Source organism: Ranitomeya variabilis, chromosome 1, assembly GCF_051348905.1.
Source record: "Ranitomeya variabilis isolate aRanVar5 chromosome 1, aRanVar5.hap1, whole genome shotgun sequence".
Taxonomy (NCBI): domain Eukaryota; kingdom Metazoa; phylum Chordata; class Amphibia; order Anura; family Dendrobatidae; genus Ranitomeya; species Ranitomeya variabilis.
In genome coordinates this window covers 183564454-183588344 of record NC_135232.1, presented here as the reverse complement: position 1 = coordinate 183588344, position 23891 = coordinate 183564454, and the positions used below count along the sequence as shown (strand labels likewise).

Sequence of the window (23891 nt, the reverse complement as noted above, 5' to 3'; positions counted from 1 at the left end):
ACCAAAGGAAGAGAGGATCTGTAGTAGGAGGCAGTGGTCAACTGTGTCGAAGGCAGAGGACAGGTCTCGAAGGAGGAGTATAGAGAATTGACTGTTAGCTTTGGCTGTAAGTAGGTCGTTAGTAATTTTGGTCAGGGCAGTCTCAGTGGAACGGTGGGGATGGAAGCCAGATTGTAAGTTGTTGAAGGGATAGTTAGATGCAGAGTGAGAGGAAAGTTCAGTGTGGACGTGCTGCTCAAGGATTTTGGAAGCAAATGGGAGCAAAGGTAAGGGGCGATAGCTGGACATAGCGTTCGGGTCAAGGGATGGCTTTTTGAGGATAGATGTGATTGTGGCATGTTTGAAAGCAGTGGGGAAGGTACCAGAAGTTAGTGATAGGTTGAAGAGATTGATTAGGGATGGGATTAGTGTGGTGGTGAGGTTGGTGAGGAGGTGGCGCACAGGTGGTGAGGTGTGATTTGGAGAGAAAATGAGCAAGCTCCCTTTCAGTGATTTTGGAGAAGGAAGTTATGGGGTTAGGGCATTGTTCTGGTATACAAAAGGGTTGTGGTGGTTTGTCAACAAAAGACTTGCCTTGTTTGGTCTACCTTATTTTTGAAGTGCGTGGCAAAGTCCTCGGCAGAGATTAGGGAACTCGGAGGGGGCAGTGGTGGGCGGAGGAGGGAGTTAAAAGTGTTGAACAACTGTTTGGGGTTGTAGGATAAAGTACAGAAGAGGGATGTAAAATAGGCCTGTTTAGCAGAGGTGAGAGCTGATTTGAATGTGAGTGTTGCTTGTTTGAGTGCAGTGAAATCATCTTGCGAATGCGTTTTTTTCCAACGCCTCTGCAATTCTGGATACTTGCCAAAGCTTTTTAGTGATGTTATTGTGCCAGGGTGGTCTATTGATTTGTCGCACTCTGCTATGCATGACAGGGGCGACCGAGTCGATGGCTGATGCAAGAGTGGCATTGTAGAAACTAGTGGCAGTGTCTGTGTCATGGAGTGAGGATATGGGTGCCAGTGGTAGGATAGTCAGAGAGCGTGTGGGTGTCAAGGTGTGCAAGGTTTCTGTGGGGGTGTGCATGTTGCAGGACATGGGTGACAGGTGAGGAAGACAGGGATGAGAAAGTGAGTAGATGGTGGTCAGATAGAGGGAGAGGGGAGGTTGTGAAGTTAGATAGGGAGCAGAGATGGGTGAAGACCAGGTCTAATATATGTCCGTCTGTGTGGGAGGCTGAGGAGGACCACTGAGTAAGTCCAAAAGATGAAGGAAGGGACAGGAGTTTGGAGGCTGCTGACTGGTGGGTGTCAATGGGGATGTTGAAGTCACCCATGATGATGGTGGGAATGTCAGCAGACAGAAAGTGAAGGAGCCAGGTGGTGAATTGGTCAATAAAGACAGTGGTCGGGCCCAGAGGTCAGTATATTACGGCCATTTGGAGGATGTAGAGGGCGTAGATGCGGACAGAGTGGACTTCAAAAGAGGGGAGGATAAGGCAGGGTAGAGGTGGTATTCGGTTAAAAGTACAGTTGGAAGAAAGGAGAAGGCCCACTCCTCCACCATGTCTGTTGCCAGCGCGAGGGGTGTGGGTGACGTGGAGGCCGCCGTAACAAAGTGCAGCAGGGGAGGATGTGTCGGAGGGTGTCAGCCATGTTTGATGCCCAGAAAGGAAAGATTACGAGAAGTAAAGAGGTCGTGAATCATGTGGAGTATATTATTAGTGTGGTGTTCCACACAACCATCCCAGGTGAGCACCACCATCACTCTCACCCTCTCTCACTTCTCTTGCAGTATTGCCAGATTGTGCGCTTCCGTCCTAACCAGACTCTAGCATACAATATGTATCAACGTACATACTGTAGCTAAGGATATTTATACATCAATGAGATCAATTAATTCAAAAAACAAGAAAATAAATCTTGTAGCATCTAGCCATTACGACTTTTATCTGACCCCGCAGCTGAGGGTTTGGATTTTTTGTAGTCATTTTCAAAAGTTGCCCTTTAAACCAATGTAGATCACTGGGATAATGACAGACATATTTGAGCTGTCACTGCTGGGTATGTAGGCCGTGACTATGAGGAGGCATTTCTACTATTCTATTAGACTTGTACAATCCAGCAGCTTAGAGCAATTATTCAGTCTCACCAGGAGAATACGAGTGTTGTGTAATGTATTGACTATGTGATGATGAATCTCACAGACAGTCTCTGTACTGCATTCTTTCATTATTTTTTACACTTCACTAACATTCATGCATTTATTCAGGTGTTTTGGTCAACGTTGATCACAAAGTCAGAGGTACAATAATGCATGATGTATTTTCTACACATAGTACCTGCCCACAGTTAAAGTAACAATATTGCACCTGATCGTTCGGCCGTCAGCGATCTGGAGTGTATGGGGGGAGCTTTACATATTGATGACCTTTCGTTACGGTGGGTTCTCAATTTCAGTTAGGTGAGGTCCGATACCTGCACCTCCAGCAATCAGCTTCAGCGGTGGCTGGATGTGTACGCTGCACAGAGCAGGAATAGCACAGCTCCCGCCATTGTAGTAGTGGCCGTACCCTGGTACTGCAGCTCAGCTCCCACGAAAGTGAATGGTCCAAGAATGGTGATTACATAATGCTTGGAGTTGTGCTGTTTAAACTCTGTATAATGTATAAAAGTCCTAAAAATAGGCCATTAATATCAAAGCACTGGAAATCTCTTTTAAACCAGAGATAATCATTTACGTGTTATGTCTGTATATTTTCTCTTTTGGCATTAATGTGGAGCTGACATATTTCTGAAGGCAGAATGATATAAAGAATATGATACGATGTATACAAATGAGAGATATTTTCATATTCCAATATTCCAGTATCTCACCTGACCATAACTGGCTGCATAATGGATAAGGCTTGGGTGATCCTTCGAGCAACTTAGCTCAGCAATGGCTTCTGTTTCACTAACCATCCATCGGACACACTCCAGTTGACCCGTCTGAACAAAGAAAAATGAAATGCTCTGAAACATTTTAAAATATTACTTTTCATTCCAAATGCCATTATGTACAGGACAGCTTGACTAAATTCACTTCAGCAACACATATTTTTATGTCTTATTTCTACTAGAATTTTTGCCAGAACTCACATATCATAAAACGTTACCTACTGTTAAGGAACTGCAACCGTAAGGGCTTGCACCAAGACTGAAGAGTGCAGCTGGTTCACTAGTTTAGTCTGTCCATATCAAAAGGGGGAATGAATAAAATAAACTTCTGTTGTCCTAGCAAAAGGTTAGGTAAAGTTAGTGTAGCGCCCCCACTGCCGCAGGGCCGAGGGGTACCCGGTACCGGGCCTCTGAGTCTCTGCTCTGGGATTGTCACGGTGGCTAGGCCCGGTCCGTGACCCTGCTGAGGGGCGTACAGTGATAGGTATAATGTAGATGGTGGTGATGAGGCTGTAGTGGTGCAGTGCAGTAAATAACGAGGACACCAGGTTGCAGTCTCTTTACCTCTTTACTGAAGATCTCTGGGTCCTCAGTCCAGAACACGGTTCACCAGGCTGCGCAAGTCCGGCCGGTCCAATGGCACCTCCAGAGTTCTCTTCACAGGTGGAAATCGGTGCCTTCCTTCTAGCGCTATGTGTTGTGGTCCTTCCCTGCTGTGCTTACGGAAAGTCCCCACAACTGTTGTGTCTGTTTCTTAAGTTCCCTCACAACTCAATTAGATGATGTTCTGCTAATCCTCCGTCCCTCCCTGTTGTTCTGGTTGGGACGGCACCCGTTTGACGGGTAGGCTCGGAGCTCTTCCGGGACCCTAGAGTCGCCCCTCTCCACAAGTTGCCCCCCCAAGACTGCATAGGTGATTAAAGTTAGACAGCCCGCCTTAGACTGACTGTCCTGCCGCTGTTTGGAGTATTGCTTGAAGCTGAATGTTATGATACTCCCTCGGCGTTCCGGCCACCGGTTGTGCGCCTCAGTAGGATGTTGCCTCGGTCTTACAGCACGACTCCTACTGGTATTTCTCCTTTTGCGTGATCTCGTTTCTCACTCAGCACAATCTATCTCTCTTCTAATCCTTCCTTGGGCACCGCCGCTACCCGGAGCAGGCACGGTCCCGTTACGTTCGTTCAAGTTGCCAAGCCTCTGTCAGGATCCCACCCCTGACAGAGACCCTACTGTATCTTCCCCCACAACACCCTCTGCCACAAGGTGTTGCCTGGTTCCAACTCAGTCAGCTTTCTCTTCTAACTTCCTGCCTGACCCCCAGTTTACCCACTATGGTGGGGAGTGGCCTAATGAATAGAACCCTTAGCTCCCCCCGGAGGCCCGACTGTGAAATGTATTGGTGTCTGTGATACCTGATCAGATGAACTCCTTCAGTGCCATCAGACGCACCATAGCTCCCCTTAGTGGCGGAGCCATAGTACTGCAACGACCAGGACTCTGGGGCGCTGCATTAGCATGTGCTGCTTATACAGTAAGAGATGAATGCATTTTTTTCATTTACATTAAACATTTAAATTAGAATGTGGCAATGTTTTTTTTCCTTAAGGAGTAAAACCTTCTTGTGCAAAAATGGCATTTCCTGTAGATATAAATGTACGAGATAGGATACCCCACTTGGCTTGAAGGTGCGTGACTCAAGGGTTCAAAGAATGCCAGTGTATGAGGTTTTCGGGTTGTCCAACTTTAGGATACAAGTCTGCAGTCATTCTATTCTCTGTTGCCGATGATTTGCATACTTCCGGCCACATTCCAACTAGACTTGTCTGGCCTTGCTGAATACACTTGCATTGAGCGAGTCTGCGCCCATCTAGTCAAGACGTGACCTCATGTATGCAAATCACATACTTCGGTCACGTGCCAGCCGTTTCTGGTGCCATCACCACAGAATCCTCACAGCACACATTACGTGCGCTATGAAAGTTCACGAGCTTGGAGTCACGTAGAGAAGTAGAGTGACTGCAGACTTGTATCCTAAAACCGGACAACCCCTTTAAAAATTCTGTAATAAAATGTCCATATATCCAACATCCTATTTGTCCTGTGTGTATCTATGGTAACAGACTACTAGAAAACTTTGGTCTGGTGCTGCAATTACGCTTCCTTCTACTAGTGTCTATCTTCTTGCTAATTTACCAAAGGTAACATCATATTAAGAAAAAGCACAAAAAGCAGGGGACAGATGGACGGTAGTATGACTGCAGGATCAGACTACTAGGCTTTGTTTGTAGTCTGTTACCATGGTGACACATAGGTTTCCCTAAAACCTGTGGTTATTTTTAATGAAGAGTAATTGCAAAGTTGCTTTCTTTTTTTAATAATAAAAAATGGATCTAAATGTGTTCACGCCATAATTCGTTATGCTGAAATCTAAGGGTCTTTCCTGTAAGATTTTACGCACTATAAATGCCACCAACCTCCAAAATATTATCTCTTGGCTTTATTTCTTTTAAGAACAATGAAAATTTTTTTTGCAAATGGTGGAAAATATTTATTTTTAATGACACAGAAATTATCTCTTGTTATGTAGGATAACGAATCTCCTTGCATAAATGTAAAAAAACAATCAGTGAATTATGTTTCACAAATAACACGCTTGCATCATTTTGTATTTATTATCATAAATAAAAAGATAACAAAATACACAAGTTTTACTTATTCACGATGTGGCACCCCATGATCACCATAGTCATCACCCTCTTACATGGAGATGTTGATATTCTATCTTTTTCAGTATTTTGACTTTTCCTGTAGGATTACATTACGTACTGTGGAAACAATCCTTCAGTCTCCTAAGCAATTGTTACATTCTGAATCCTAATTGTTCTTGACCAGTTGGGCATTTGGCATAACATGATAGATGGTCCCTAAGAGAATATCTGATGAAATCTAGCCTAGGTGTCCATCCCAGGTGAGCTGTCCGGAAAACAAAATATAGTCAAATGAGTAATTTGAGGTTTCTCTTTCCATAATGCTACCCCAGAGTGGATGACAAAATCCGGTAGTTTGGTACTTCGTATCACATATACACAGGGAAAGGATAGCAACTTTGAATGTTATATTTTCTTACAAGTGAACCGCACGGAGCACTGGTTTGGATAAGCTGCTGGTTGTGCCTTGGTTTACATGACCATAGGAGGTAATGATTGGGATATGTTGGGTCCCAGCAGTTATTCCTGTTTTTGTACCATGCGGAAACTGCAGAGTGCTTAAAATACACATCATTAATAAACTCGCCAGCTTCCAAATACTCAAGTGTTTCAATTATAAATACTCAACTGAACCAATTTCTAGTACTAATATTTAATAATGTTCCATTAATCAGTGATCCACTGACGTAGGGAAAAAGCCCCATAAATAAAACGAGTTAATTCCCTTTTTATAATAGGTTGATAGCTCCAAAAGAGTCTTTTCCCCAAAAAACAGATCCCAAGTAGTGCTGCATCTACAGCACTCACTAACCTCCGCATGTGTATGCTCGCTTTAGCGCCTTTCTTTTTTGGAAATTGCACCCACAGTAGATCCTGAGAAAATTGGAACAATTTCAATAGGAAACACATAGGAAGCAGGGGGAATAAAAGGGGTAAAACAGAGACAGGTTTCTCTTGTGGGGAAATCAACGTATTATTCAAGAAGGGATAAACTACTTTAGCTTATACAGACATATTCCGTATAAAAGGTTATATATACATGGCTTGGTGCCAGATTAATTAATTGTTCAGATTATTATGAAAATGTGATTTTATGCATTGGAACACAGGTATAGTTTTGTTATTATAAATTATTACTTAAAAGTAATACTTTAAGCATTCTGGACTTTCCAGTCATAGTCTTGTGATACTTTTGGAAAAACAAATTATTATGAGGGAACCTCCAGATAAAGTTCTCCTATTGGAGGAACCCCTCTAATGATCTTGCAAAATAATAAAGACATCACTGAATGAACTGTGGGATTTCTATTATAAGAAGGCCCGTATTTGGCATTTCTGCCTTAGGCACTTTAAGTGGTAACGCCCCCTATTGGTAAGTCAGACAAAGGCCTTGCGCAGCCATCAGTGTTACACGTACAAATTCTATCCATATTTTTCATGGCTACAACAGGTAGCCATTATGGTTTGTGGGGCAGTTCACATATCCGTGTTTTTCTCATGGCGATATGTACCCTTTTTTTTTTTTTTAAGTACAACATATGAAAAGTGCTAATACAAGTCTATTGGTTCAGAAAAAAACACATATCACATGGATAGTAACAGTATACAGTCTGTGTGCTGCCTGTGATAACATTGCAAAGTCTAGGAGAAACTTTATTATTTATTTATTCATCTGTGAAAACCACTGACGTTAAGTGATGGTAAAAACAGACACACGGACCACATACTGATGACTGATGGTAAAAACAGACACATGGACCACATACTGATGATTGGTGGTAAAAACGGGCACACGGATCACATACTGATGATTGATGGCAAAAATGGGCACATGGATCACATGCTGATGATTGGTGGTAAAAACGGGCACACGGATCACATACTGATGATTGATGGCAAAAATGGGCACATGGATCACATGCTGATGATTGATGGTAAAAACAGACACACGGACCACATACTGATGACTGATGGTAAAAACAGACACATGGACCACATACTGATGATTGATGGTAAAAACAGGCACACGGACCACATACTGATGATTGATGGTAAAAACAGACACATGGACCACATACTGATGATTGATGGTAAAAACAGACACATGGACCACATACTGATGACTGATGGTAAAAACAGGCACACGGACCACATACTGATGATTGATGGTAAAAACAGACACATGGACCACATACTGATGGTAAAAACAGGCACACGGACCACATACTGATGATTGATGGTAAAAACAGACACATGGACCACATACTGATGACTGATGGTAAAAAGAGGCACACGGACCACATACTGATGATTGATGGTAAAACCGGGTAAGCGGCCCCATCAGTGCATATCACTGAATGCTGTTTTGTGGGGGTTTAGAGCTAAGCTCCAACAGAGCCACTGAACACACTTACACTGAACAGGCTGTCAAGCATCCGAAGAACGAGCAAAATGTTAGTCCATTCAGTGAAATAAGTTCTAAGCTTGCTTAAGGAGGTTGCCCACTACCTTAGCATTTATGACCTACCCTTAGAATAGGTCATCAATGTCTGATCGGTGGGGGTGCAACACCTGGCACCCCCATTGATCAACTTTTCTTGATGTCGGTTGCGGCTGGATTTGCTCAGTTACGGCGCTACACAACTCCGTCTACTGCAGAGGCGTAGCTAGGGTTTTGGTTCAGGGGGGCGAAGCTTCTGAGTGGGCCCCTAACCAGGTAACCTTGATTACAACTCGGTGACGCACCCCAATAGTGGAGGAGAACCTCAGCAGATGACAGCGCTGTTACTGAAGATAATCTCTATACAAAGACCAACATGGATATTACCGCCATATGGTCAGTGGTAGATACCAGCCCTACAGAACATAGATTACAGCACAGTTACAGATAATGTCTTGCCGCTGACGTTCTTTATGAAGGAATCGTTCACTTTTCCCATCTGGCCCAGAACGACATGACAGCTTCTCCAGCCAGGACTCGGCTGCAGAGAAAACAACAAAGACACATTTCACTTCCCACATTCCAGCCCCATCATCATCTATTCCCAATCTGCACAAAATCCTCATCCTGCTGATATCCCAATACTGACACGGTGCTGCCGTATGTGTCCCTATTACTGCCCCTGATACCCCAATACTGAGCCGCTGCTGCCGTATGTGTCCCTACTACTGCCCATGATACCCCAATACTGAGCCGCTGCTGTCGTATGTGTCCCTATTACTACACCTGATACCCCAATACTGAGCCGCTGCTGTCGTATGTGTCCCTATTACTACACCTGATACCCCAATACTGAGCCGCTGCTGCCATGTATCCCTATTACTGCCCCTGATACCACAATACTGAGCCGCTGCTGCCGTATGTGTCTCTATTACTGCACCTGCTGTGTGGTTCTGTGTGTCCTCTAAATTCTAAACCACCCCTCTATAATATAGTAATGCCGGGCGCAAGTGCCCTAGAAAACAGTGCCCATATTTTGTCCCCTAGAAAGTAATATTGCCATGTGTGCCCCTTTGACAGTCACAGTAACCTGAGTTCCCCCATAACAATAAGTGCCCACTTTACATTTAATAATGTCCCGAGTCAGCCTCCTGCACAGCTCCCCTATACACAGTATGATGCTCTCTCATACACAGTATACTGACCCTTTAGTAGCCTCCAAACTGTTGGATGGCTCCAACACTGTAATCCCCACACTGTATGATGCCCCTCTAGACAGCCTCTTTATAGTATAATGCACCAGATAGTCCTCAATATAGTATAATGCATTATAATGCACCAGATAGTCCTCAATATAGTATAATGTACCAGATAGTCCTCAATATAGTATAATGCACTCCCCATAGGCCTACTCGAAATTGTATAATGCACTCCCCATAGGCAGACTCTATAGTATAAGGCAGCACCCCATAGGCAGACCCTTAAGTATAAGGTAGCACCCCGCAGGCAGACCCTGTAGTATAAAGCAGCACCCCTATAGGCAGACCCTGTAGTATAAGACAGCACCTCTATAGGCAGACCCTGTAGTATAAGGTAGCACCCCTATAGGCAGACCCTGTACTATAAGGCAGCACCCCCATAGGCAGACCCTGTACTATAAGGCAGCACCCCCATAGGCAGACCTGGTACTATAAGGCAGCACCCCCATATGCAGACCCTGTACTATAAGGTAGCACCCTCATAGGCAGACCCTGTAGTATAAGACAGTACCCCCATAGGCAGATCCTGTAGTATAAGACAGCACCCCCCATAGGCAGACCCTGTAGCATAAGGCAGACCCTGTAGTATTAGGCAGACCCCCCATAGGCAGACCCTGTAGTATTAGGCAGACCCCCCATAGGCAGACCCTGTAGTATAAGGCAGACCCCCACAGGCAGACCCCCCATAGGCAGACCCTGTAGTATTAGGCACACCTCCCCCCATAGGCAGACCCTATAGCATTAGGCAGACCCTGTAGTATAGGTAGACCCTCCCATAGGCAGACCCTGTAGTATTAGGCAGACCCTGTAGTATAAGGCAGACCCCCATAGGCAGACCAGGTAGTATTAGGCAGACCCCCCATAGGCAGACCCTGTAGCATTAGGCAGACCCCCCATAGGCAGACCCTGTAGTATTACGCAAACCCCCCATAGGCAGATCCTGTATATAAGGCAGCATCCCTTAAAAAAATAAATACTCACCTCTCTTCTTCCTGGTTCCTGCGCTGCTCTGAGCTCCCACTTGCCTCCTGACAGCGAGCGCCAGGCAGTGATGTCATCGCACCCTCTGTCAGCGTCGCCGATGTCAGACGCTGACAGGGGAATGGTGGAGGAAGGAGCATAGTGCTCCTTCCCTCATCATTGAGGTCAGCTGTATCGGCTAAATGCCAGTACAGCTGACCCTGCGATGACAGGCGGGGAGGTCCACCGCTGGCACCGGGCCCCCGCTTGCTCAGGGGCCCCATAGCGGCCGGTGGCAGAGCAGGGAGATCGATTCTCCCTGCTCCGCCGGAGAAAGTAACTGTATCGGCGTGCTGCACGCGACGATACAGTTACAGTAGCGTAGCTCCTTGTGGGCCCCCTCTGGCCTGGGGCGCCCACACCCTCTGCCCCCCCAGTAGCTACGCTACTGGTCTACTGTAAAATGGCCAAGTACTACACGTCTGCCCCTGCGCTGTGCAGCTCCGTAACTAAGCAGTTCTGACCGCCGACACAGAGAACAGCTGATCACACCCCCACTGATCAGACACTGATCACCTATCCTAAGGATAGGTAATCAATATTAAAGTAGTGGACAACCTCTTTAAATATCATTCTCGGCAGCGGATCCTTCTGTATAAACGTGCTACCGAGAACAATCCCTTTTTTACAATATGTGCATAGAAGGAGCATATTAAAGGAGATGTCAAGATTTGTCCATGTCATACAAGTGAACTGAGTGAGGCAGTGCACGTCTAGTTGGAATGTGGCCGGAAGTATGCATATCTCATACTTATGGTCACATGACCAACTGCTCTCACCACCGGTACTGAAGAATTCTAACAGTGCACAGTGCACATACTGTGGAGATTCAGAAGTCTGCAGTCACAGCCTATTAAATACAATGCAACAATTAACAATGTTAAATTTCAGAGATGTTGCTAAAATTATTTACAAAGTTTTGGAACATTTTGTTTGAGAATTTGCACACTTGAAACAATGGAAACTTTCTGTAGAGTTATGTCTGCATTGTATTTTTCAGACAAGTAATATAATTAAGTTATGGCTTCCATTTTATGACACTAACATTTATTGGGAGAAGCTCTGTAGCTGCTGAAATATTTACATGTCTCCCAGTTACATGACTGCATCCCATGACTAGTAATACCGTACAACTAATCATTTATTAATATTGGGCTTAGGTCAAAATTTGTATAATAAAAAAGCAGAATATGTTAGCTGCACGGGCTGTATGTAGTCTTAGATGTATGCTTTATGTATTCTTTCCAAATGATTATGCCTTATTTACGACTGGAAGGTGTCTTAGAGAATTCCCTCTTTACTCTTTTTCCAAATATATTTAATCTTTCTTGAACCAGACAGACTCCACATTGGAAACCATCCAAAATAAAAAAAAGTTCATCATGACTGAACCTTATGGCAAAAGCATTAGAAAACCTGTCAGTCTGCACACGCTTGGGGTTATGAATCAAGCCCGTAAAGTAGACGTTTCTCCACTAAAATGACTTCAGGCACCATTTATAATCAACATATTTTGCTTCTGCACATTTTTAATAGTTTGACATGAGTTGAAATACGGGATATATGTAAAGTTCATGGAATAAAGCAACCGTGGCATGTAAATTCAGAATCAAGCTAAGGTCAGTTTCCTATTTGCATCTCCCTTTTTTTTTTGCTTTATCATGGAAATATAAAATTGTTGGCAATGCCATATCCATCACACACAATAACGTTTTCCATAGAACTTTGTGGTGTATCTACCCTCTCTTGTTCCTCCTGGAAAATTCCATGAGTCAATTTATTCATATATTAACAGGATGAATAATACATCAACTGTACAATAAATGGGCCCTGATTCATCAAAACAAGTTTGCCAGAATTCTAGCATAAATTGCTTTGAAAATTTACAAAACTTGAGCCTTTTGGCATCTTCATGACAGTTTCTCTGAAAATAGGTGGAGCTGGGGGCAAGACATAGGCCTGGTGGGGGATTGACAAAACAGCTTGTCAAATTCATTATGAACTATGGCGTTCCCTACACCAGAAATGTTACTCCAGTCACCAACTGGAGTAAGATTTGTGGCGAGGCGCATGGCAGCACACCTCACTTGTTGGAGACTCCGGATTCATGAAGTGGCGCTTCTGACTCCACCTTGCACCCTTATCAAGACCGACAAGAACATTTCTGATATTAATGAATCAGGGACAAAGATTAAGCTTTTACTAACTAAAACTCTCTCTTTAGAGGTGGTACCACATCATTTTTAACAGATTTCTGCCTCGATTAATCTTAATTTTGCGCTTTCATTTTTTTCCTCTATCTTTCAACAGCCATAACTTTTTATTGCTTGATATAGCCACAGGCTTGATTTTTTGCAGAACAAGTTGTAGTTTTTAATGGCAGCATTAACTTAACCAAAGAATGTACTAAAAACAGGAACAAATAAAAATCGAAATTGGGTAAAATGGTGAAAAAAAACCTTCATTGTCATTGTTATTCTGGATTTTCAATATTAACAGAAAATTTTATTTTGCAGGTCAGTATGATCGCAAATGTGAACAGTTATTTTAAAAAAAAAAGGAATAATTGAAAAAAACTTGGCTTGAATTACCATAAATTGTAATTTTTTTTTCACTTTCGGATGGATGGACCCATAAGTGTAAAGGATTATTTTTAGGGTGAAGTAAGGTATGGGCAGCAGCATATGGGTGGCTCAGTGGTTAGCACTGTTGCTTTTCAGTGCTGGGATCCTGGGTTCAAATCTTACCAAGGACAACATCTATAAGGAGCCTGTATGCTCTCCTCATGTTTGCATGGGTTTCCTCTGGTTTCCTCTCAAAGACATAATGATAAAGAATCTAGATTGTGAGGCTCAAAGGGTACAGTGATGACAATGTCTAGGGCACTGAGGAATATGATGGCGCTGTATAAGCAAAGCATAATAAAAAAACTGAAAAATGGAAACTCTGGTGGTTTTATAGTTTAATGCACTGGCAGTATGGCTAAAATCATTTTAGATTCCAAAAGATTTGAAAGATCTGACTGTTGTGGACACAGCATTACTAAATAAGGCTACACTTTTTCTTTAGTTTTGTTTTCGGAATAGGAAAGTAGGCTTGAGCTGTTATGACAGCACCGTCTGTATCCAGAGATCACACAGCAAAGGTAGAAAGGACTTTCCTCGCTATCCAACCTCTACACCATGTTCCAAATTATTATGCAAATTGGATTTAAGTGTCACAAAGATTTAATTGTTTTGTTTTTCAAATAAAATCATGGATGGTATTGTGTCTCAGGGCTCAATGGATCACTGAAATCAATCTTAAACACACGTGATAATTCGTTTCCCAAGTGATTCTAATTAAAGGAAAACTACTTAAAAATGATGTTCCATATTATTAAGCAGGCCACTGGTTTCAAGCAATATGGGAAATAAAAAGGATCTCTCTGCTGCTGAAAAGCGTTACATAGTACAATGCCTTGGACAAGGTATGAAAACATTAAGAGTGATCATCATACTGTGCAGAGATTTGTGACTGAAATAGAGCACAGAGTTCATGCAGATAAAGGCATAATGAGGAAGGTTTCTACCAGACAAATTCATTGGATTAAGAGAGCAGCTGCCAAGATACCATTACAAAGCAGCAAACAGTTATTTGAAGCTGCTGGTGCCTCTGGAGTCCCTCGAACCTCAAGGTGTAGGATCCTTCAAAGGTTTGCTTTGGTGCATAAACCTACTATTCGGCCACCCCTAAACAGTGTTCACAAGCAGAAACGGCTGCAGTGGGCCATTATATGAAGACTAGTTTTCAAACAGTCTTGTTTACTGATAAGTGTCGAGCAACCCTAGATGGTCCAGATGGATGGAGTAATGGATGATTGGTGGAAGAGTCATGTTTTGGGTCGGAATCATGGGGAAACAGCTGGTAGGGCCCTTTAAGGTTCCTGAAGGTGTGAAAATGACCTCTGCAAAGTATATAGAGTTTCTGACTGACAACTTTCTTCCATGGTATAAAAAGCAGAAACGTGCCTTCAGGAGCAAAATCATCTTCATGCATGACAATGCACCATCTCATGCTGCAAAGAATACCTCTGAGTCATTGGCTGCTATGGGCATAAAAGGAGATAAACTCATGGTGTGGCCACCATCTTCCCCTGACCTCATCCCTATAGAGAACCTTTGGAATATCATCAAGCAAAAGATCTATGAGGGTGGGAGACAGTTCACATCAAAACAGCAGCTCTGGGAGGCTATTCTGACTTCATGCAAAGAAATACAAGCAGAAACTCTCCAAAAACTCACAAGTTCAATGGATGCAAGAATTGTGAAGGTGATATCAAAGAAGGGTTCCTATGTTAACATGTAACTTGGCCTGTAAGGATGTTTTGGAGTTAAACAGCTTTTTTGTTCAGTGAATGTGACCTCCTAATGCTGCAAATTCCACAAATGAGCGTTTTCAATTCTTTAATACATGTTAAATGTTTAGAAATTCTGCTGTGCCTAATAATTTGGAACAGTGCATTTTGAATTTTTATTCATTTTGGAGATTATACTGTTATCATTGGGAGGTTTCTTCAATAAAATTCGCTGTATACTCTAACGGGTGATGACTTTTATTAGACTGACTGTCATTTGCACCAACCATCTAGGAAAACCTGAGCAAAATGTATTTTGCATAATAATTTGGAACATGGTGTAAGGGAATGTGCACATGATCAGTAAACGCTGCGGTTTGGACACTGCGTACTTGTGCAGCATCCAGATGTTAAAGCGTAGTGGATGGGATGTCAAGAAATCCCATGTCCACTATGCACCCACAGATGTCTGAGGATCACCAGTGGATACGGACATAGAGGGCTTCTCTTCAGATCGCAGCATGTCAAGATCTCTTGCGGAGACGCGAGTGTCCACAAGAGAAATGTCATCAATAGAATGCACTGGATGCGGTGAATCCTCATGGTTCAGTGAACACATGTCGATTCACCTGCATTCAATAGACGACAGCGCTTTAGACGCAGCAGACATGTGCTGCATCCAAAGTGCTGCAACTCCTGGATCGTGTGCACCCAGCCTTAAATTCTGCTGTTAGCATTTAAGTGGCTGGGTAGTGAGAGAAATCCCTTCAACAACAACAACCAGGGCTAGCTCCAATCGCTGCTGTTTTGTTTTGGGCAGGTCCTGCTCCTGAGCTCTCTCCGTGCATCTGCACCAACACACACTCAATACTGTGTGTTTCTTTACGAATAATTGCAAGGCAATTTAAATGGTTGGCAATGTTAGGTCATTGTCAATTATAGCTTCAGCTCAGTAGCGTCTTTACTCTGTGCTCTGTATTCTGATCTTTTGTTGCCAGACCTTGAATTAGCTCTCTTTTTGTCTTATCACTTTGTCTTTGATGTATCTTTCTGGCTTATGACCGTGGACCTCTGGACCACTCTGCCTCATGGCTATTCCATGAGTAGTGACTAGCGTCAAACAGGCATAAATTTTACTAACCTTGTCGGGTCATGGGATGTCTACCCACTATCCCTAAGCCCCAATACTTTTTTGAAAAAATGAGAGTGATGGCAAATCGTAAAAAAATATGTGCTGGGATATTATTTATTGGGACTTAATCTATATTATTAGCCTTTTAGTTCTCCTTATGCACAAGTTAGTGCACAGCTATCCTGTTCTCAAAATGACAATTAATAGAGGGTCATGTGACCAGACCTGTCCACCAACCTTCTTAAATTGAACATAGGAAAAGTCTTTCAATTGGATGACACTGTAGGACGAGTCTGATCACATGACCCTCTAGCAGAAGGAGGTACTAATTAGCAGGTAGCATTTTACAAAGAACAAAGGTGAACCTGTAATACCTATATCTTACAGTACAATACTTGTTTTCAGACCTTTGTGGCCTGAAGGTCTTTTAAATTGAGAAACAAAATGTATATAATCAATACTTGACATCAAAGAACCTCATGGAACATGAAGTATGTTGGTGCCAGCCCTGGAGGACAGAAGGAAACTTCATTCCAATTCTCTAGTGTTATAGAAAAACAAATCATATTCTTCAGTAAAAGGAACATTACTAAGCTTATTCATACATAAAGTAAAATTACTGGAGATTAAATCTTTTAAGACCTAACGGCAAAATATTTTATGTAACTATTTTTGCTAGGGCTATAAATTAAAAGTCATAATTGCTAATTGCAGTTTTTATTAACATCACACACTGTAGAAGAAATCTGCCACCAACGTAGTTTCATGACGTGTTAGGAAACACAACTGTGTAATTAAAAACAGTTTCCTTTTACATAATAGCAAACACAAAGAAATGGTCAGTGTATTAAGATTACTATTTATTTTTTTTTTGTTTTAAAAAAAAGGTCGTCCAGTGAAAACAAGACATCAAACAAGTCGATCGCTGGGTATCCAACTGCTGGGACTAGGACAGATTGGCAGAATGGAGATGTTTTATCCTCCTTAGAATGAAGTGGCACTGTGCACGATCGACCATCGCTTCATTCATTCTTTATGGGGCTGCTAATCGCAGCTCTTGGCTTTCTTGAGCAGCCCCATAAATAATGAATGGAGTGGTAGTTGGAGGTGCGACCTTTTATTTTTTAATGGGGATAAAAATTCCTCGTTCTGCCAGGTCCCAGAGGTGGTACACCCACAAATCAGCAAGTTATCACTGATCCTGTGGATAGGATCTGCAATCTTGTTTTCACTTTACAACCTCTAAGTTAGAAATTTTCAACTTGTAATTGTAGTCAATGTACTAATTTGTGGGTGGCTATTAGTGATGAGCAAATATACTCGTTGCTCGGGTTTTCACGAGCACGCTCGGGTGGTCTCCGAGTTTGGAGATTTAGTTTTCCTTGCCTCAGCTAGATGATTTGCGACTACTAGACTGCTTGATTACTTGTGGGGAATCCCTAGCAGCCAGGCAACCCCTACATGTACTCAGTCTGGCTAACAGCTGTAAATCAAGCAGCTGGGTCAACAAAAACTAAATCTCTGAACACTAACAAATACTCGGAGACCACCCGAGCGTGCTCGGGAAAACCCGAGCAACGAGTATATTTACTCATCACTAGTGGCTATCCATCAAGGTGTTCAAGCATGTTAATCACTGAAGTGATATTCAAATCAGTCTAGAAAAAATCTGTGCTGTGTTTATGGCAATGTGGATTACCTATTGCAGATGACTGGAAAGCGTCATAGAGGCATAGGAACACTTCCTTACAAATATTAGTTTATTTTATTTCAGTTCATTAGTGTCTGGCACTCCGCTAAACTAGCACTCTGAAAATGAACTACATTGCACAGTATATGATTTCTCGTTTATAACTAGAAGAATGGATTTTCTAGTTCTTTAGAATTGATAGTCCATAAATATTAATGGGTGAGGATCTGATTCGCGGCATCTCCACTGATCTGCTGTTTGCAGGTGCAGTGGCGCTATTGTGAGTGCCATATCTTTTTAATTGTTCTTTATTGTTGACAAGGCAGAAACCTGAACACCGTACATTTAGTAGAGGCTTTGCAGGGTAATGCACTTTTGTCTTATTGACTTACTAAATGTACAAATGCATCAAATGGGTATTGTGACGACACATTTATTCTTAATCATTCAGAAGTATTATTTCACTAGAAGCAGGGGCATGAGCTATTGTTCATATGAGACTGAAAGTAGACTCTTATTGTCAATTGAATTGATGTTTGTTCAATGGCTGCTGCAACTTTAGTATTGTTCTACTATCCTTGGGAAACAAAGACACGGGATAATTGAACAATTGTTGTTAATATTTTGATTACGCATTGTTGCTCTGCAAATATGAAGGACAAACTATGCATGTTATTTGATCACTGGAGCAATGAGAAATAACCTACTTCCACCTTCCCCCAATCCTGTGGAGAAATGCCTGAATGAGAGCTGTGAACCATATAAGGAGGCTCTGCCTCTGTTTTGAGAGACTTTACTTGACAGCAGTCATGGCATCATGGCTCCAACTGAAAGAATACAGGGATGCTCCATGGAACATCTCTGAACCTTCAAAGACGTTTGGAGAATCCAGGCTGGGACAATCGGGTCACCTGGCCACGTTCCTCAATGGACTGTCAGCTTCCTAAGATTGTTGTTACCTCCTCTCTGTGGGTGCCCGTCACTGGTGTGGGTACTCAGCCCTGGAAGGAAATTACTGAAGTTGCAGCTGTTGTAATCTGGGCGAGTCAAAAGTGAGACTCTGTAATTTGCACCATCTTGGGTATTTGCTTGGACTGTGCTATATATTATTGTCTATTGGTGGTTCAATAAAGTATTGCCACACTGTTTTACCCTCACCCTGTGTTGGCTGAGTAGTATTATGCCCACGGGAAAGGAGAGTGGGGGTTCAGTGGGATGAGCCCTGGACCGTGCGGTCTCAGGTCAGCGGACGAGAGCACCAACTGACCCCCATGTCTTCACAGGTACCAAGAGTTGAACAACCACCAATCTAATATATCGTAGGCTGGCTACAAATAATTTAGTTCTGAAAACCTCCTTAAAAATATGCCAAATTTCAGATCTGATATTCTGAGATATAGCATGTTAGAGTGTAGGTGCCACACAGGAAAAGTCTCATAGAAAGCTTTTCTGCTGATCTTTCCTCCATTTCTTCCAAGCTGTATTATCTAATGTTTTCATATTTTTTTTAAAAATGTTATTATTAGGGTTGAGCGAAACGGATCGGACATTTTCAAAAATCGCCGACTTTCGGCAAAGTCGGGTTTCATGAAACCCGACCCGATCCCAGTGTGGAATCGGCCATGCTGTCGGCGATCTTCGCGCCAAAGTTGCGTTTCGTATGACGCTTTCAGCGCCATTTCTCAGCCAATGAAGGTGGACGCAGAGTGTGGGCAGCGTGATGACATAGGTCTCGGTCCCCACCATCTTAGAGAAGGGCATGACAGTGATTGGCTTGCTTTCTGCGGCGTCACAGGGGCTAGAAAGGGGCGTGCACGCCGACCGCCATCTTACTTCTGCCGATCTGAGCATAGGGAGAGGTTGCTGCAGCTTCGTCAGATGCAGGGATATTGTTAGGGAGGAATTATTAACCCCCAAACCGCTTGTGCTGTAGCGATTTCCACTGTCCAACACCACCTTTTCTTTGCAGGGACAGTGGAGGCTAGATTTCTGTGCATCAGCTCTGTAGCTTATAATGCTCCCTGATAGATGCATTGCTGTTTGTACGCCGCTGTGTAAACCAACTGCTTTTTTAAAAGCAAAAGTCCTGTTGCTCCTTTCTGCACAGTTCTATTGTTTATTTGTCCACACTTTTGTGTGCAGCAGTCCTTTTTATTGCTGGCTGCCATACTTGTCCTGAGATCATTGTAGGGAGATTGTTATTGTAGTACAGTCCCTTTTTTTATATATATATCTTCCAGCCAATTCCTGCCACTTATACTGTGTAGTGTAATACAGTGGGCCTGAATTTTGCAGCAGTGTCCCACACATAAAAAGGGAGATTAATATTGCCACTAAGTGCATCTGCGTCCTTTTTGTTTGGCGTATATCTGCCAGCCACTTTCTGCCACTTATACTGTGCAGTGTAATACAGTGGGCCTGAATTTTGCAGCAGTGTCCCACACATAAAAAGGGAGATTAATATTGCCACTAAGTACATCTGCATCAGTTCTGTTTGGTGTATATCTGCCAGCCACTTTCTGCCACTTATACTGTGTAGTGTAATACAGTGGGCCTGAATTTTGCAGCAGTGTCAAACACATAAAAAGGGAGATTTATATTGCCACTAAGTGCATCTGCGTCCGTTCTGTTTGGCGTATATCTGCCAGCCACTTTCTGCCACTTATACTGTGTAGTGTAATACAGTGGGCCTAAATTTTGCAGCAGTCTCCCACACATATAGAAAGGGAGATTTAAATTCACAACAAGTTAACATACACCTTCTACCTTGTTTTACAGTACCATATAACGGTTGTTAGTTTGGTTACATTTCCCCAAGAATGAGGAAGTCTGGTGGAAGAGGTCGTGGCCGGTCATTGCCAGCTGGCAATGATGGTGGTGGTGGAGCATCTGGTGGTAGTGGAAAAAGCAAAATAGCACCTAAGGCTCGAGTTGTTGAGCCAGCGTCATCGTCTGGCTACACAAGGCCTCGAACGCTCCCTTTTCTGGGAGTAGGAAAACCGCTTTTAAAGCCGGAGCAGCAGGAAAAAGTTTTGGCTTTCCTTGCTGACTCAGCCTCTAGCTCTTTCGCCTCCTCTTTGGAAAGTTCAAAATTTAAAAGCAGCGAGTCGTCAGTGGATGCTCCCGGTCAGGAACAAGTCGCTTCCTTGTGTCCTTCACCCAGAACAACAGTGAAGGATGCGTCAGGCGACACGCAGGTTACTCCATGGAGCTCTTTACACATACAGTGCCTGGGTTAGAAAGGGAAATTGTTAACAGGCCATTACAAGATGAATCGGACATGGAGTGCACAGATGCACAGCCACAGCTAGATTATTATGCTGTTCCATTGACTCAGATCACAACATTGCCCTCGCAGTGTACTGAGCCAGAACCTGACCCTGATGAAACTATGGTGCCCCGTCCCGAACGCTATAGCACCTTACACGGTGACACAGAGGAAGGTGTACAGGACATTGAAGAGGTGATAGATGACCCAGTTGTTGACCCCGATTGGCAGCCATTGGGGGAACAGGGTGCCGCTGGCAGTAGCTCTGAAGCGGAGGAGTATGAGCCGCAGCAGGCATCAACATCGCAACAGCTTTCATCTGGCAGGCCCGTATCTGGCCAAAACCGTGTGTCAAAACCAAAAACAGTTTTAGGACAGCGTGGCCATCCGGTGAAAGTAGCACAGCGTGCAATGCTGAAAAGGTATTCGATAGTAGGAAGAGTGCAGTCTGGCAATTTTTTTAACCAAGATCCGAATGATCAGTGCAAAGTTATCTGCAAGAAATGCTCAAGGACCTTTAGCAGAGGGCAGAATGTCAAAAATTTAAATACAACGTGCATGCGTAGACATTTAACAAGCATGCACTTGCATGCCTGGACTAACTACCAAACGTCCCGTAACGTAGGTGCACCCGCTCAGAATGAAGCTAGTCAGCAACGCTACATTGCTTCTTTCACTGTAAGCCCATCATTTAGGACACCACCTGCAGCAAATGTGGAGGTATCGTCGCAAGGCCAAAGCAGTCAGGGAATCACCAGGTTGTTGGTAGGAAATACTGTATGTAGGCCAACAGCAAGAATACCCTCACAAACCCTCTCTCAATCTGCCATGTCCACCACCACCCCCGCTAGTTCCACCATATGCAGCTCTCCAGTCCAGCTTACCCTACATTAGGAAAAGGAAGTGCTCATCCTCTCATCCGCGTACACAGGGTTTGAACGCCCACATTGCTAGACTAATCTCGTTAGAGATGATGCCCTACCGGTTGGTTGAAAGCGAAGCTTTCAAAGCCCTGATGGCCTACGCAGTACCACGCTACGACCTACCCAGTCGACACTTATTTGCGAGAAAAGCCATCCCAGCCCTCCACCAGCATGTCAAAGACCGCATTCTCCATGCACTGAGGCAATCAGTCAGTAGAAAGGTGCACCTCACAACAGATGCATGGACCAGTAGGCATGGCCAGGGACGTTACGTGTCCATCACGGAACACTGGGTTAATGTGGTGGATGCAGGGTTCTGCCTAGCCCACGGTCTAGGAAACAGTTGGCAGTAGGCGTTCGACACTCCTCCTCCTCCTCCAGCAGAAGCGAAAGCTCGTCCACAGAGCGCAGTCGCACGACCACTCCATCCGCAGCTGCCAGTGTTGCACACGAGGTGTCCCATTATGGAACAGCTAGTGGTAAGCGTCAGCAGGCTGTGTTGGAAATGAAGTGTTTGGGCGACAACAAACACACCGCTGAAGTTCTAGCCGAGTTCTTGCAGCAAGAAACTCATTCATGGCTGGGCAGTGTACATCTTGAGGCAGGCAAGGTAGTCAATGATAACGGAAGGAATTTTATGGCTGCCATAGCCCTTTCAGAACTGAAACACATACCTTCCCTGGCTCACACCTTGAACCTGGTGGTGCAGTGCTTCCTGAAAAGTTATCTGGGGTTACCAGCCCTGCTACTGAAGGTGCGAAGACTTTGCTCGCACATCCGCCGTTCGCCCGTACACTCCAGCCGTATGCATAACCATCAGCGATCGTTGAAGCTTCCCCAGCACCGCCTAATAATCGACGTTGCAACAAGGTGGAACTCCACACTGCACATGCTTCAGAGGCTGTGCGAACAGAGGCGTGCTGTAATGTATTTGTGGGAGGATACACATACACGGGCAGGCAGTTGGATGGCAGACATGGAGTTGTCAGGTGTGCAGTGGTCGAAGCTACAAGACCTCTGTCAAGTCCTTCAGTGTTTTGAGGAATGCACACGGCTGGTAAGTGCAGACGACGCCATCATAAGCATGAGCATCCCACTAATGCATCTGCTGATGCAAAGTTTGACGCACATTAAGGAGCAGGCGTCTGCAGCTGAGGATGAGGGAAGCCTTGATGACAGTCAGCCACTGTCTGCTCAGGGAACTCTCCTGGACGAGGTGGTGGACGAGGAGGAGGAGGAGGAGGAGGATGGGGATGAATATTTATGGGAGAAGGAAGCTTCTCAGGGGGCAATAGAAACTGGTGGCGTTGCAAGGTCAGGTACAGGGTTTTGCGGGAGACAAGTGATTTGCCAGTAAGTGCTCCTCAACCCAGCACAAGCAGTGATTTGACACCTGGAACATTGGCCCACATGGCTGATTATGCCTTGCGTATCCTGAAAAGGGACCCCTGCATTATCAAAATGATGACCGATGACGATTACTGGATGGCCTGCCTCCTGGATCCACGCTATAAAGGGAAATTGCAAAATATCATGCCACATGAGAACCTTGAGCAAATATTGGCTACCAAACAAGCAACTCTTGTAGACCGTTTGGTTCAGGCATTCCCAGCACACAGCGGCAGTGATGGTTCTCACACGAGCTGCAGGGGGCAACATGGCAGAGGTGTTAGAGGTGCACAAATCAGAAGTGGCGTTGGACAGAGGGGTTTTATGACCAGGTTGTGGAGTGATTTCGCAGTGACCGCAGACACGACAGGTACTGCTGCATCAATTCAAAGTGACAGGAGACAACATTTGTCCAGTATGGTTACGAACTATTTTTCCTCCCTTATCGATGTTCTCCCTCACACGTCATTCCCCTTTGATTACTGGTCATCTAAAATAGACACCTGGCCTGAATTGGCAGAATATGCATTACAGGAGCTCGCTTGCCCAGCTGCTAGTGTGCTATCAGAAAGAGTCTTCAGTGCTGCTGGTTCAATACTGACCGAAAAAAGGACTTATCTGGCTACCCAAAATGTTGATGATCTTACCTTCATTAATATGAACCAATTATGGATTTCTAATTATTTTGCCCCACCTTCCCCTGCTGACACGTAGCTTTCCTGTAAAAAGGTCTTGCTTTTGGACTCCTCTTACTGACTGCTCCAATTCCTCCATTTGCAGCTGCTGAATGTCCACCATAGCCCATTTT

The 23891-nt window shown here is 44.0% G+C and overlaps 1 protein-coding gene across 8 annotated transcripts in view; it reads right to left on the bottom strand.

Moving 5' to 3' along the window:
* Positions 1 to 23891, bottom strand: part of SNCAIP (synuclein alpha interacting protein) — a 344510-nt gene that overhangs the window by 44284 nt on the left and 276335 nt on the right. For all 8 annotated transcript variants that reach the window (XM_077290966.1, XM_077290935.1, XM_077290985.1 and 5 more), the window contains one exon: positions 2856 to 2969. In XM_077290966.1, coding sequence (XP_077147081.1) covers positions 2856 to 2969 — 114 coding nt within the window. The remainder of the gene's footprint in view (positions 1 to 2855; positions 2970 to 23891) is intronic.